Source organism: Xiphophorus couchianus, chromosome 24 (assembly GCF_001444195.1).
Source record: "Xiphophorus couchianus chromosome 24, X_couchianus-1.0, whole genome shotgun sequence".
In the NCBI taxonomy this organism is placed as follows: domain Eukaryota; kingdom Metazoa; phylum Chordata; class Actinopteri; order Cyprinodontiformes; family Poeciliidae; genus Xiphophorus; species Xiphophorus couchianus.
The window spans coordinates 17,897,136-17,911,340 of NC_040251.1; the positions used below are offsets into that span (position 1 = coordinate 17,897,136).

General features: G+C 45.2%; 1 protein-coding gene across 5 annotated transcripts in view; it reads left to right on the top strand.

Annotated features, from left to right (window-relative positions):
* The window catches only part of zeb2b (zinc finger E-box binding homeobox 2b), an 81,843-nt gene that overhangs the window by 55,519 nt on the left and 12,119 nt on the right, over positions 1 to 14,205 (top strand). For 3 of the 5 annotated variants that reach the window (XM_028011648.1, XM_028011651.1, XM_028011649.1), the window contains exons 3-6: positions 3,871 to 4,125; positions 8,628 to 8,696; positions 11,204 to 11,392; positions 13,902 to 14,116. In XM_028011648.1, the coding sequence (XP_027867449.1) occupies positions 3,871 to 4,125; positions 8,628 to 8,696; positions 11,204 to 11,392; positions 13,902 to 14,116 (728 nt within the window). The remainder of the gene's footprint in view (positions 1 to 3,870; positions 4,126 to 8,627; positions 8,697 to 11,203; positions 11,393 to 13,901; positions 14,117 to 14,205) is intronic. The other 2 variants (XM_028011650.1, XM_028011652.1) reach the window with 1 other exon arrangement.

The following is a 14,205-nucleotide window of genomic DNA, read 5'->3' on the forward strand; positions in this document are numbered from 1 at the left end:
ATATATATATTATTCTTACTGGTTTGGCCAGTTTAGAAAAAAAACAGGATGAAGGTTGTCTGAAAGTGTAAAAATGTGGAGGAAAGCTGCTGCCCTCGGTCGGTGTGAGGTTTCTATCAGAGTTACCCGAGGAAGTGCTTAAACTGTTGCAGACGCGAACAATGGCAGACAAAAGGTCATCATGAGAATCCGCTACCGCCGGCCGTAGCCACGAGGCAGCGACCCTGCTTCCACCTTAATGCCCTCCCACACACACACTCGGCTCCCGCTCTAACGGAGCGCTCCCGCATCCCCGTCTCTCCCTCGCAGCCATCCAGGTGATCCGCTTGGCTCACATTCATGAGACAGGGAGCGAGCGCGAGCAGTTATCGTCCAATAGGGAGAATGTCCCGGCTCATTATCGGCGTAGGAGGCCGAGCGTGTCACCTGGAGCTAAGCCTCGACACTTGACTTTAAAAAAGAGGGAAAAAAGTCAGCCGGGGTGAGCGCGAGAGCGCCAACGTGGGTGTTAGTCATTCTCCCTGCAGCGATCACCTCCACAGAGCTCTGTTTCTCTCTGGCTCTGACACTCGAGCAGGAAGGCCTTTTAACACAGCCTCCTGTGGCTTCTGGTTTAGCTACTTGGGGATTGTTAAATAAATCTGATTATATCTGTTAGTTTGGTGAAATGATTTTCCCCAGCACCCTGCAGGTGAAACACAGCTGAGCTGAGGTTTTTTAGGCTGAAATCTGTTTTATTTCAAGTCTTGGCTGGTGTAACACGTCCATTCCTCCTGCTACCATAAGATTTAGGAGTAAAGTAGCAGCAAATCAAATGCCTTGTAGTGACTAATCATCACCACGTTTCCAAATGTATGGATACCGAGAGTTTGTGCTGCTCTAAAGTTTAATGTAAATGTGAAAAAAGCTTTCTGGATCAGATTTTAAGGATGCTTTAATGCTCATTTTTAACTTGATTCGCCATTGCAGCTAAAACACCCTGATATCAAACTGGATAATGCTCAAAATCCGCCATCTTGGACTCCACTGGCCTTAGTTAACAGTTTAAATTTTACAGGTCAATCAGAAAAAGATTGGGAAGGGTTTTCTTGAGGAAACCTCATCCCTACTGTCTTACACGGTGGCGGCGGGCTCATGATTTATGTTTGTTTTGTAGGGATTTGGTTGACCATGTGAGTCCATCGTGTCCGCCGCCTGACGGGCTATAAAAGAAAAAATCAAGGTGTTCCAATGGCCTAATCAAAGTCCAGACCTCAGAGTGATTGAAATGCTGTTGCATCAGTCGGTCTTTGCATCAGTCGGAGTTATTACTGCTAATGGTGGATTGTTGGGTGTTCAGTCCTGGATTGACAGTCGTAGAAACCTTGATGCCAAACCTTCAGCTGGAAATGCAAGAAGTACCAGAATTGGTCACTGTTTATTCCTCGAATTACTTTTACTCTGAATGCTTCCAACCATTTAGCCGCAGTTGATTATAACTCCACCATTGACAGCATGTTTTTTTGCTGTCAAACCCTTCATAAACACAATTATTTTAGACCTGAGGTTTGTTACATTAATTCCCCCTGCGTCTTTGTCATAGCTGAACTGTCTGTGCCGTTCTACCAAGTCTCTCCAGTCAGATTCCCTTCCAACTACCCTAATCGATACAAAATATTAGCCCTGGCTGTGTTCCCTTTCTCCACTAAATGACAGAATAATACCACGTTATGTCAGATACTCTAAAAGCATGTCATTTTAATTATCTGCAAAGCTCAACTCGAAGGAAAGAAACAGGTAGCAGAAGAAAAAACGAGCGTCATCCATAATTTGCCTTTGTCAAGGATGACACTTAAGGTAAGAAAAGGACAGAAGAGGCATTTTGAGGAGTAAACATTATCTCCTTTTTGTCTTCTTCTCTCCCAAAAGACACAAAAGGCTGATTAAGACCGATGTTCGGGGGAGATGAAAAAGCTGCCTGCGAAATATTAGTAGGTTAGAATTACTTTGTTGCGTGACACAATACCAATAGATGCTTGGCGCTCGCAGAGGGAGCGGCTCCTGTCAGCGGTGGCACCTCAACAATGGGCAGCTTTCTCCGTGTTAAGACTACGCGTTTGACTTGACGAGCGCCCCGCTGTCATTTTGCCTTCTTGGAGGTGCGCGTTGACAGCTGACGTTCGGAGAAGATTTTGCGTTCAGACAGTTCAGCGCCACCCCCGTTTTGCTCGGAAGCAGCATATAACGCTGGAAACTTGGGACAAAAATATCTAAAAGTCCTGAGAAGTTAGTTGGATCGGCAAGGGCAGCGTTCCCCTCATTCCTTATGTGGGAAGTCAGGAACGGTGCACTTTGCTGTGTCTGGATGTGTGCGGAAACAAAAAGAAGCTCCCTCACTCCTTTTATTGGGGAAGAATGGGCCCTTTAAAACCTGTCCAGCCTTAGATAATTTCATTCAGCCGGCCCCTGCTCCGCCGTCATTGAATCTGCATCCAGGGATCAGGTTCACAGGGATGGGTTGATAGCTTCCCAAGCCTCTCCGCCTTTTGTTCTAGCAGCAACCCCCCTCTTTCCTCTGGAAGCTGGGAGGGAGGGATACAGAGCTACAGAGCTGATGGCACAGACATGGTTGAGAATGGTTTGAAAATTTGTAAGGATGCAAAACTTTAAAATAACAGGAGAAAACCTTTGATGAAACATCCGAACAGGTACAGAGCTGTTTGGTGGATGTGGACCACCCAGGAACTCCCAGCATCTCCAGCCTGGGTTGCCTTTTTTGTCATCCGTAAGGAGCATTACTGAGTCTGAACTTGCCTAAACCCTTGTGATCACACCTCTTGAAAAGGTTTTGTTTCCTCCGCCGATTGGTATTCGAGGCAGGTCACCGCTCTCCCACCCTCCTGCTCCTCCTCCTCCCTCCTCGCTCCCCCGTCTGAAAGCCCCGTTTTCATTTTAATTTGCACCTGTTGTGCAGTTGTTCGCTGGAGGCAAGTGCAGACCGGTCAGTCGCAGGGAGACGTGTTAGGAGGAGCGGTGGGGAGGCTTATCTTTTCATATGCAAGATGTTTTCAGAAATGTCATGTGTGGACATCGTTTGGTTGGCACTCTTATTTTGAAACGACCCAAGAGCTCCTACTTTTGCATAAAGACACTTTAATCAGCCTTGTTGTCCTAAAAAGGCCACAAAGTTCACTGTCCTGCGTAGTTATTCTGTAGTATTAACTCTATGTGAATGAATTGATTGCAGCAGAATTTTGAAGCTCTGCCAACAAGGTGTGTCTCAGTGCGATGCCATGAGCTCCTGGCTCGCCTCGTGCTGCATCTGCGCCGCTCCAATAAGCCCACCGACGTCCGTTTTCTGCAGTGATTTACGCCGAGGCGTGTATGCGCTGAAGAACAGCCGTTGGTGGTGACAAATTTGCGCGAGAGCCGCCTTTGATTGAGTTCACAGCCCTTATTTACAGGCTGTCTATTTTAAGAAAGCCGGGCATATGTCAGGGACCTGTGTGGAAACAGCCATGTGTGTGTTGTGTTTATGATCAAAAAGCATTTAGATTTACAGTACAATATGAAAGAATCGAAATGACTATAAGTTAAGCCCGTTGTGGTACCGTATCTACTATGTGGAGCATCTAAAGCCCGGGTGGTATGTTTCAGAGCCGAGCCGTTCTGAAAGGTGCAGCTCAGCGGCATCTGAGGCATGTGAGCAGGACTGAAAATTAGCGGCTATTTTGGCCCGCATCTCCTGGACAGCTGTCTGCCCACCGCTGCGGTTCAGCTACAAATTCCAGTCGCAGATGCTGTAATTGGGTTGTAAACCCCCCAGCCGAAGTCCAAATAAGTTTCCAGTACTGACCGGCTTTTCTCTGTCCACTCTCTCTTTCTTGTTTGCAGCTCTTAACTATGAGAATGTGGTGGAGACGGGCTCAGAGACGGAGGAGGAGGACAAGCTGCCCGTGTCCGAGGAAGACCCCCTGATCAACGGCACGGGCAGCCCAGCAAGCCTCACCAACCCCGAGGTGTCGCCGCGCGCCGACAGCCACGGCCTGCTGACCAAGGACGAAGAGGACGACGAGATGCGGGACAGCGGCGTGGAGCACATCTGGCCTGACAACGACATCCTGAGTGCCTCGGTCGATGGTACTGGTGAGTGTCTGAAGCCTCAACTCTGAAATCTGCAACTCATGTTGCACATGGTTTCATTTATACCATATGTGTTTGTTTGAAAATCAATTTTAAGAGCTTGGTTGATGATAGATGGTAAACAAGGTGGATTTGATGAAGAAAACAGGTGCATGGTGAGCTTCTGTAGAGTCCATTGCGCGGCGCACTGTCCCTGATGAGACAGGTGGAACGTCTAAGATATTCCACAAAACTAATTCTTTCTTTTGCTTTTCTTAGTTTCAAACCAGATGTTTGAGGTTCAGGTGAGCTTCCAATCCCCTAAAACTAGCCCTTAAGCTGAATCTTGGGCGCTTTGTGTGCACATCCTGCCACTTGTGGAACTTATCTTATGCCATAAACCCCACCCATCTGGTGCTGGTGTAGACTCAAGCAAACGGCACGGAGCGTTTTGCAAACAGCGATCAAAGCCAGGTCTGACGGCGACGCCCCCCTCCATCTCGGCAGACAGACGTGATAAACAGTTTCTCCACAAGCGGCGGCGGACCATTTGGTTAGCGCTTAGAGAAAAGACCCCGCTCTGAGCCAAACAGCAGAAAATATTTACAGTAATGTAGGAGCGGGGATAAAACAATGCAGGAAGGAGTCAAATCTGCAGATTCTGCAGGAGATGCAAGACATTAAAGGTTGGCAGGTGATACCTCCCCAAACCTGACTGAGTGATGGTCTTTTGTTGAGCAGCTCCCATTTCAGGGGGTGCCAGTCACGGATGCTTGAAAGATAAATACTTTTAATTAGGGGGCAGGGTATAATCATTAAAGGAAGGCAGACTGCTGCAAAAAAAGGTCATTAACAATCTTAAATGAAATTTTTATTTTTATGATAGCCATTTACATGTATAATAAGAGTCAATGATTCTTGGAAGCATGTGACAGGAACAGAGTATGGCGAGAAGTCATGTAAGACAGCCCATCTAAATGAGCCGGGCCTCGCTATTCATTTCTGCTAATGAACTGGCTGTGCACGGTGCCGAAAAACGGGGGAACATTCACCAGTCTTAAATTTTAATACGGAGGGTGTAGGTGGGGGGTGGAGTTGCGCATTTATTAGGGACGGAAGAAAGAAAAACTTCTTCTAAATAACGCTTTGTGTTGGCTCCTTAAGGGGTGGAAGAAAGAGGAGACGGTTTGGTAAATAAATCAAGATAAAGGATAAACAAGCTGTCATTGCATACGGTAATTGTTTATTTGATAAAGACCTGCGGTGCCATAATGTCTGTAATTCAACTATGTTGCAATTTCCAGATAATCTGCTTCTTGTGTGATAAACTGGCTGACATATTTCGGAGAGCAAGTCAAGTTCATTAGAGCGTTTGGGAGTCTCTTTCCCAATCTTGCGGCTGCTGTGTTTCCCAGCCGGACTTTTTTCTTTTTTCTTCCTCCACGGTGCCTTAGTGTCTACAGTGATACCTCAGCACATAGCTCGGGCCTGAGATAAGTCGGCACCCTCCCTCCTTGCTTCACGATTCTGCTGTCATTCCCCTATCAGGAGTTGTTCTACAGGTCTCCGAGTAAGACAGAGTGTAGAGGATAGAGACGTTTGTTGGGTCTCTGAGGGTCTGCTTTCAGGTGAAACCTTCCTGACATATTCTTTGAGCTTCTGGTGAAAGAAGACGATAAAGACAGCAAAGTAAAGTTTATCAGGATCTCTCTCTGATTGCAGGGTACAATCTTACGCCTGGCGTTGTCCTTGACATTCCTCAATCCCACAGCGAAGCTGGACGCAATGTGCTGGAAAGCATGACATCATTATCACTGACAGACGTTCTCAAATAAATCACCTGCTCTTTTCTAGCTGTTCTCCAGAAGGTCAGGAAGATTTCTGCCTGTTTGGCTGGTTGTTTTCTGGAAGAGGGCATGTTCTGTTCCCACAAAAGGTGCATCCCTTCCTGATTCAACAAAAATATTCCTGTGCCTAGCTTTTCTTCTCATTTTCTCCTGCTACAACTAGCAGGGAAGCTGATTGAAATGGATGTACAATTCTGGAGGAAAGATGTGTTGAATGGCTCAGTTAACGCCTACATTTCAGTGTCCAGATGTGAAATACTTTCAGCTGTTTATTTGAAAAAAGAAAAACACAAATTGAAATAGAAACTCTGTCCTTTTCCCTTAAGTAATTATTCTAGTTTGGGGTGGTCTGTAAAATTGTACAGAAATTTACCTAAATTTGAGTTGGCAACGTGACAAGACCTGGACAGTAAACTGATATGGATACCTCTGTAAGGCATTTCACAATAGACGTACTGTTTTAGACGTCAATCCACCCCGCCAAGAGTTAGATTCCCTGTTATTTGCTTTTTAAAACATAGAATATAACCTGCAGTTCAACAACCATTTACTCAAACCTGACAGATTCAGGATACCCAAGGCTAAAATGCACTAAAGTCAGGGGGGTAGACTTTAAAAGATCCTGCGACTGCATGGACTGGCCGTAAAAATAGGAATGTTTTGAAAATAAACACCATCAGAGCCGCTATGAAAATAGGTGGAATTACAGTCGGGCCCCACTGAGGTAGTCTGGGCTCCTCCTGAGCCCCTTCAGACCCCGACATCACTCTTCAAGGAGGTGTCTGGAGTCGCCTGTGATTTACTGCTGACAAAATACCACCAAAAATGCTTCCCAGAGACACAACATGCGCATATATTCGGCATAGATGTGGAAATTCTGGCTTCTTTTTGCAGTTCCTGGTGATTCCACCACAATGACACTGAATCCAGCCCACAGATCTGTGCCTGTGTGTGTGTATGCCACAGCCTGAGAGGTGTGCGCGGTGTTAGCCTACCTCCTACTGGAAGCAGCCGCTCTCAGACAACCGCAGATAACCAAAAGTTTTCCAAGGTAAACAGAGGGAGAGTGAAGGGCCAGTTAATCCCACCGGTCATCCCTCCGCGTCAGCCCGAAAGCATGCAGGCAAATTTGATTACCCAAAGCAAACACAGTGCCTATGAGGACGCGGAAATGCGGGGGAGTTCTTGCCCCTGTTGGGAGGTTTTCATACATGCAGATATCTGATACCTGTGGGGTTATTTTAATCTGCTTTGACTGCCTTTATTTATGTGTTTAGTTTCCCATACATGTACAGGAAGGGAAAAAAGACAGCAAGAAGTTACCCTACCCATCTGAAGAGTCTGTCATTATTCTGTAAACCCTTCGACCGGGATATTTATCATCCCACCACCGAAGCCAGGCCTCTAATTCCAAGCAAACCCTGGAATTGCAAGCTCCACAAACTATCAAGCCCCATTGTTTTCGGCTGAAAATAAAAATTCCTGCTGTTTCTGGCCTTTGTGTGCAGTAATGTAAGCAGGACGACATTATTATCAACATGCACTCCCACAACCCTTTCCTGTATTATCCCCGTCAGGTTCCTCCGATCTCCAGAAACGGATGCATTAGTATGGATATGAAACTTGCCCTTGTGCTTGAGCAGCACATGTTCTCGGAAGCACCTTGATTTGATTTGCACCAGCAGGGCGGGAAGGAGGGACCGGCGACTTCTTAGGCTGATTGTCCGCCCGGTGTCCTCATGTGGAGGAAAAATTTGTCAAGAGAGGGTTTGTTTATGAGCCTCTCTCAATCCGCTGTTTATTTACAGCTGCCTCACCTGTGCCAGGACAATATGAGTCTGTCTGCACGGGCATGCTGCCATTACCCTGATTAGGCCTGCTCCGTGTGGCCTCACAGGCACAAAAACACAGATTTCTAGAGGTTTGCTCTTTAATTATGACCTAGCGATGGATCAAAAAGGTTGTCTGGTTGTCTTTCTGTCTCTTTATGGTCAAAAACTCACGTCCTCCTTCTGTATCATGCATGTAAAAGTTAGAATTAAAGGCCTCGCCTGCCCATTTTGTTGCTTGAAAACACCGACTCCTTCGCCCCGCCCACTTGAGGTCTACCCTGAACCGATGAGGTTATTTCTGCCGCCGAGAAATGTTCCTGCAGCTACAACTACTCATTTGTGGTCGAGGGTTTGTATTCTTTTTAGTTCCAGGAGCGAGGCACCGACTCTCTGCCGGGGCTTTGCGGCGAATCACAAAAATGCGAGCGCGTTTCACAATGGCTCGGATAGAGAGGCATCCACCACGTGACGGGCGATAAAGCAGGCGTGATCGTGCATGCAGAGGACTGCAGCGGCGTCACAGCCGGGGAGTAATAAGCTCAGCCGGCGTGTTGGCTGGAGCTCTGTGATTGCTCAGGTGGATGTGCTCCGTGTTGTATTTAATCGCCGTGTTTGGCGACTGAAGCTTCCTTCGCCTCCCCTGCTGCTTGTTGTCATGTTAAAGGTAAATAAGTCAATGTCTGGCCCCGTTGATAGCATTCATTAGGCATGCTGAACAAAGCAGCGGCACGCTGCGATGCACAGCGGTGCTTTTATTGCTTTCTCCATACCTTCTTCTTCTTCCTAAAGGCCTCGTTGTCAGCATCACTCACCCTCCCTACCTATTCTGTCTCTTCTGTGTTTGCAGATGAAATAAAAGATGATTTTGATGCCCTGGGGCCAGAAGCCACCTTACAGGCAGTTGGAAACGGTACAGGTGAGTTAAGACCTCCTGTCTTTGGCCTCTGATCTTCTCTCACTGATATGTTGGGTCAATCAGGACTAATCAAACGTGAAAAACAATTAAGTGTTGCTGCACAAAAGTGTTTTGTTAACTTGAAGCATAAAATGTTCAATTTCTACAATCTTTTGATACATTTTCTGAAATCCCTACCTTTCAGTTATACAACGTTCACACCAGTCCTGTTTAGTCCACTTTCATCAAACTCCAGCTTGTTTGGCTAGAAAGTTTGGTTCATTTGGGGAGGCGGAACAAAAAATGACCTCAGGTCCGCCTACAAACCTCTGTCTCGGTTCAGTTGAAGGGAAGTCTGGTTCGGTTTGAAAGTAACCGCTCCAAAAGCAGGAAGTGTACTACAGTGCAGGGAATTCTGGGTAAATTCAACCAAAACAAACATATTAGCCTAGCGCTAACAAGAGCAATGCCAGTTGTAGAAGTCATTCAACCGCTAAAATCTGACGCTACTCCATTTTTGTTTCCATTTTGTGAAGAAGGAAGTTTGCCTCAGTGTCTTCAGGGGTTTGTGTGTTGTTTCCTTCAGTAGTTCTTGGTGCAGCGCCCCCACAGGCCAGGAGGGGAACAGGTTTTTCAGTTAGTTTGGATTGTTTGACACAGTGCAGTGTGAAAGTGAACCGCACAGTAGCAAATATTGCAACTTTGATCGCCAATTGAACCGAGTCTACCGAACTTTCAGGTGTGAACACACCCGAAGTCTAACATTAGGTTAAATTTGGACAAGTCAAACAAAGAAAAGACCACCAAAAACAAGACTGTGTCAACCAACCAGAACTAAGAAATATTTATCGAATGCTAGTCGCTGAGCCGTAGCGCAGCAGAGAGGGACGTAGCCAAACGTCACCATCCTATAATAGAAAACAAGACGTCAGACGTTGTGCCACCCACAGGCCGGTCATGTCTTAACGTTGGCCCCTGAAAAACAGAAAAAACAAACCACTAATTAAACAGTGTTTGTTCTGGTGAAGCTGAACCCGAGCTGCCATGTCGCGTTCCGAGGTGTGGGGCTGATTTGCCGCCACGCGCCCCTCCGTTCCATGATTTCATCCGGGCCACCTCAACAGTTGGCCTGGACCGCTGCTCTGCTGAACCGAATTCACCCCACAGAACGCCACGCAGGCCCGCCTCAAAGCCTTAACTTCAGCTTTGATTACTCTCCGCTCGTTGTGGTGTTTTCTCTTCTCTCTCCCGCTCCAAATGCTGCAAATGTTTTCCATTTCAACCGCTTTAAAGGAGTTTTTCTTCTCTGGAAACGATGCAGTCGGAGCTCTCCGCCACTGGATCACATGTGATTCTGTTTAAAGGCATGAGCAGTTCGATCACGTCGCAGTGCCAAAGCACACTCTGATCCAGGTGATTTCCTGCGCTGCTGGAATAAAGGTTTCTCCCCTTATGTATTCCATCCAAACGCAATACGTGGCGTTTGCTCTTAGATTGGATTGAATGATCAATCGTCAACGCAACAATCTCAATTAGCTCAGCAGAATGCTGTAAATCCTGCCGTCACACGTCTCCAAAGTGATCCATTGGCACCGGTGACATTTCAGTGCCATTTTTGACATCCAAATATCTACTACCTTGACCTTTTGCAAATTGGCTGCCGAACAAACCGCTCTTTAAACCTCACCTTGGCTTGCGGTTTAAAAGCCTCATTAACAGGGGAGGACGCCTGATGAGACGCCAAAGCGGAAAAAAGAAAGTCTGCAGGTTGCAAACGTCGAATGTTTGTGTGTTTCTGAAAGTCAGCTCGACTAATGAAGGCTGCCGTTTCCCTTTCTGCTCAGGTTTTTGGGTTTTTTGTTTGTTTGCAGCTATCTCCAGGCTGCAGCTTAAGAGTTTCCCTGAAGAGAGGGGACTGGGAAATAATTTCACATTGTGTGGCCTCAGCACTTTGGCTGGCTTAAGACACGTTGGGCTCAGCCATGGCAGAGCGTGTCTCTTTTCTTCTCCTTTCGTGCTCCGGCTTGTGGTTTGGCCTCGGTAATCTGTTCGACACAGAACCAACAAAAGCCACGGCCTCTTGATTGACCTTTTATGTGAAAGCTGATAGAAAGAAACGTGGCACTGCTGCTGATTAAGCCGTGATTGTGTATATATGTGAGGTTATACGTGAATGAGGGTGCTGTTTTTTTATTTTCCTGACATGAAAATCTGATTTTCTGTCTGAGGTAAATTAGGTCAGTGAAGTTTTCTCCTCAGCAGCTCATAGTGGCACATTTATCTCTGATTTTTGCCCGGATTAAGTTACAGTTCTTGTTTTAGCAGACATGGCATGACAAGCAAACCCGGTAATTTAGATATATCCCCCCCAAAGCACTGCTGCAATGTTTCAGGGTGGCTATCTTCATCGCATTTCCTCCCCAATGTTCCCAATATTCTCCTGTAAGACATTTCTCTGAGGAGGAAAAAAAAAGTGAATTCGATTTATCTCACCGCCTCTCCTTCATCTTCCTCCTTCCTGTCTGCAGTCAAAAGCATGGATTGCACTTCAGAGCTGGAGGACTTCTTCGCCAAGCGAAAGCTGGACGACGGCGACAGCCACGTGGTGAGCATCGCCGAGTACCTGCAGCGCGGCGACACCGCCATCATTTACCCAGAAGCCCCGGAGGAGCTGAGCCGGCTGGGAACGCCGGAGGCAACGGGACCCGAGGAAAACGGTACGACTCCGGTCAAACATCCGAAATATGGTCACTTCTGCATCACTTTGGACATTTAAACTCTAAATATGTCATGGAAAAATATTTCTGAGCATGTTTATTCATTTTATTTTTATATTTAAGTTGATAACTTTATAAAACCTTCTCTCAGAACAATTTGGAGTATTTTTACTAATGTTTATTACAAAAAATATTTTAAAAAACATTTTCTTTTCTACTTAACTTTAATAATGATCTGAATTAATATCAGGATGGAAGATTTACTGGATTATTAAAGGTTTTAATTGAAAAAAAACTTATATTTTGTCCAAAAACAGTAAAGTATATACATTTAACGTGTTTTATACTTTAGCAATTTGCAATGCTCATCCTTAGATGTGTCTTTCATTAAAACACCTATCAAGAGGTTAATAGTTATTCCAGACGAAAATAACAATCTTTAAGCAGGTAATGAAAAAATTAAGTTTATGTTTCTGTATTAAAATGTTCTTTTTAATGGATCTAATGTAATATTGTAGTTTTAAATGTTGCGTTCTCGTCAACTGTAAGTAGAAAATCGTCATATTTAACAGAAATAAAGGCTTGAAAACATAATATGTAAATTATTTAACATTTTAGTAATATAAGTGTAAATGTAAAGCATGTTTAAAATATAGTTCAGTCTTTCAAGCTTCAACATTTCCGTATTTACTCGGTTTTGTTTTGAAAAGCTGCAGCTGCGAAACCCCAGAATCAGCGTTTTATCGTTTAAAACCTCCCGAAACGAAGCGTTTCGGTAATCCGTGAGAAAGCGTGAATCCCGCGGTAACAGATTGTCTGGCTGGAATCTGTGGAAAAGCGAGCAGCGGCTCTTCCCGCTGACACGAGCGGGCAGCTGTTGGTCCCACAGATTCGCCGGATGCCTGGGTGTTTACCTACAGCCTCACAGCAACAGCTGGGCAGCCTCTTGAAATCAGATAGCAGCACCTCTGAGGCGGGATTTGAACGCCTCGGTGATTCATGCGGCAGACATCTTGTGGCAGGAGGGGTGGATGGAGAATGTCAGTTTATGGGCGGGTTGGTCATAAAGGAAAGGAGGGTGAAGTCCAGCCGATGCAGGGCCGACCCAAGGCTTTTTGGGGGCTGCGGCAGATTTTCATTTGTGGGCCCCAAACCGACAGGTCCTCACCAAACGCCTCAGCACTCCTGTTCTAGTCAAAGTGTGTAACAAACCATCATTTGTAATTAACTCCCATCATACTGGTGTTGATATGAATATTGATTTTTAATCTTCAGGTGTAACAAACCAAAACAATGTTATTTTGAAATCAGCCTTTTTAGTTTCAGTATTTGTTTTAGTTTTAATATATTTCTCCAACAGTGTAGCAATTATAAAAATAAGAATAACATTTATATTATTCAATGTTGTTTAAAAAAATATATAGACATGTTACATCACAATGTGACATTAAATGTTTGACAAGAAAAACTGCTTGCCGACGATGACTACCATTGGTTGCAGCTGTCTCGTTGTCAACATGATGCGCTAAATATTAAATGTACAAATGATATATAAAAGAAAAAGTGAAACAGTGTTTTCCTATTAATTGTCAACACTAAGACCAAGATGTCACATGTTACAGGTCAGTAAAGTTTTAATTAAAAACAAAAATATGCTATGCTAGCTTGACTTTGACAAACTCAATATGCTACAGAACAGTCACACAACAAATGTCAAGCCTGAAAACATAACACTAACAGGCTAAATATTCTGTTCTTTGTGTGTTAATTTGAATGTAATTTCTGCTCTGGCAGCTAGTGGAGCTGTTGTCAGCCAGTTGCTATGGCAACGGGTCTGTGTGTAGCATAAAAGAGCAAGAGAAAAAAGTGGTTTTGAGTTGTTCTTCACCGTTTTTTCTGCATTATTTTCCCTTAGCTGTGGCGCACAGCATTAATTAATAATACCTTCATCTCCTGGGCTCCTGAATTACATCCTGAACAGAACCAGTTCCCATTGGGACCCCAAAGGTTTTGACTTTAAAACACAATGAGACATGTTGTTGTTTTTGTGGCGTTTTGTTTTATTAAACCATGAAGTTGTACTGGGATTCCTACTACATAGTGAGACTTGATCAGGAAATGACTATTAATCACATTTGACCGATTTTAAGACATTTAAAGTTTTATTATTAGTTAAAATTTGCATTTCTAGAGGTTTTGAGCATTTCTAACATCTATTTTGATACAATATTTCTAAAAACTCACCAAATATTTTGAAAAGGAGCCCAGATTTTAACAACCCGGTCAAAAGGAACAGATTCTTTTTGTCTGTAAGTCTAGATTTTTGCTCTTGGGGGCCCCCTGATGGTGTGGAGGTGCTAAGCAGTTGCTCAGCTCACATATTCCTTGGGCCAGCTCTGAGCGGATGCTGTCCTTGGAGCAGATAGCACTGTGGGCACGCTGCCCATTAGCTGCCATTGATCCTCTGACCTTTTGGCCTGCCTCACCCCCCCTGCTGTCTCTCTTACAGACCTGCCACCTGGAACGCCAGATGCCTTCGCCCAACTGTTGACCTGCCCCTACTGCGACCGGGGCTACAAGCGTTTGACTTCACTCAAGGAGCACATCAAGTACCGCCATGAGAAGAACGAGGAGAACTTCGCCTGCCCCCTGTGCAACTACACGTTCGCCTACCGCACTCAGCTGGAGCGGCATATGGCCACACACAAGCCCGCCAGGGATCAGGTGAGGCGGAGCTTCCTCCATTTTGCCTGTTTCATTTCATCCCCATCGCGCCCCGATCATTTTTTTTCTGATTGGCAATCATTATTAAT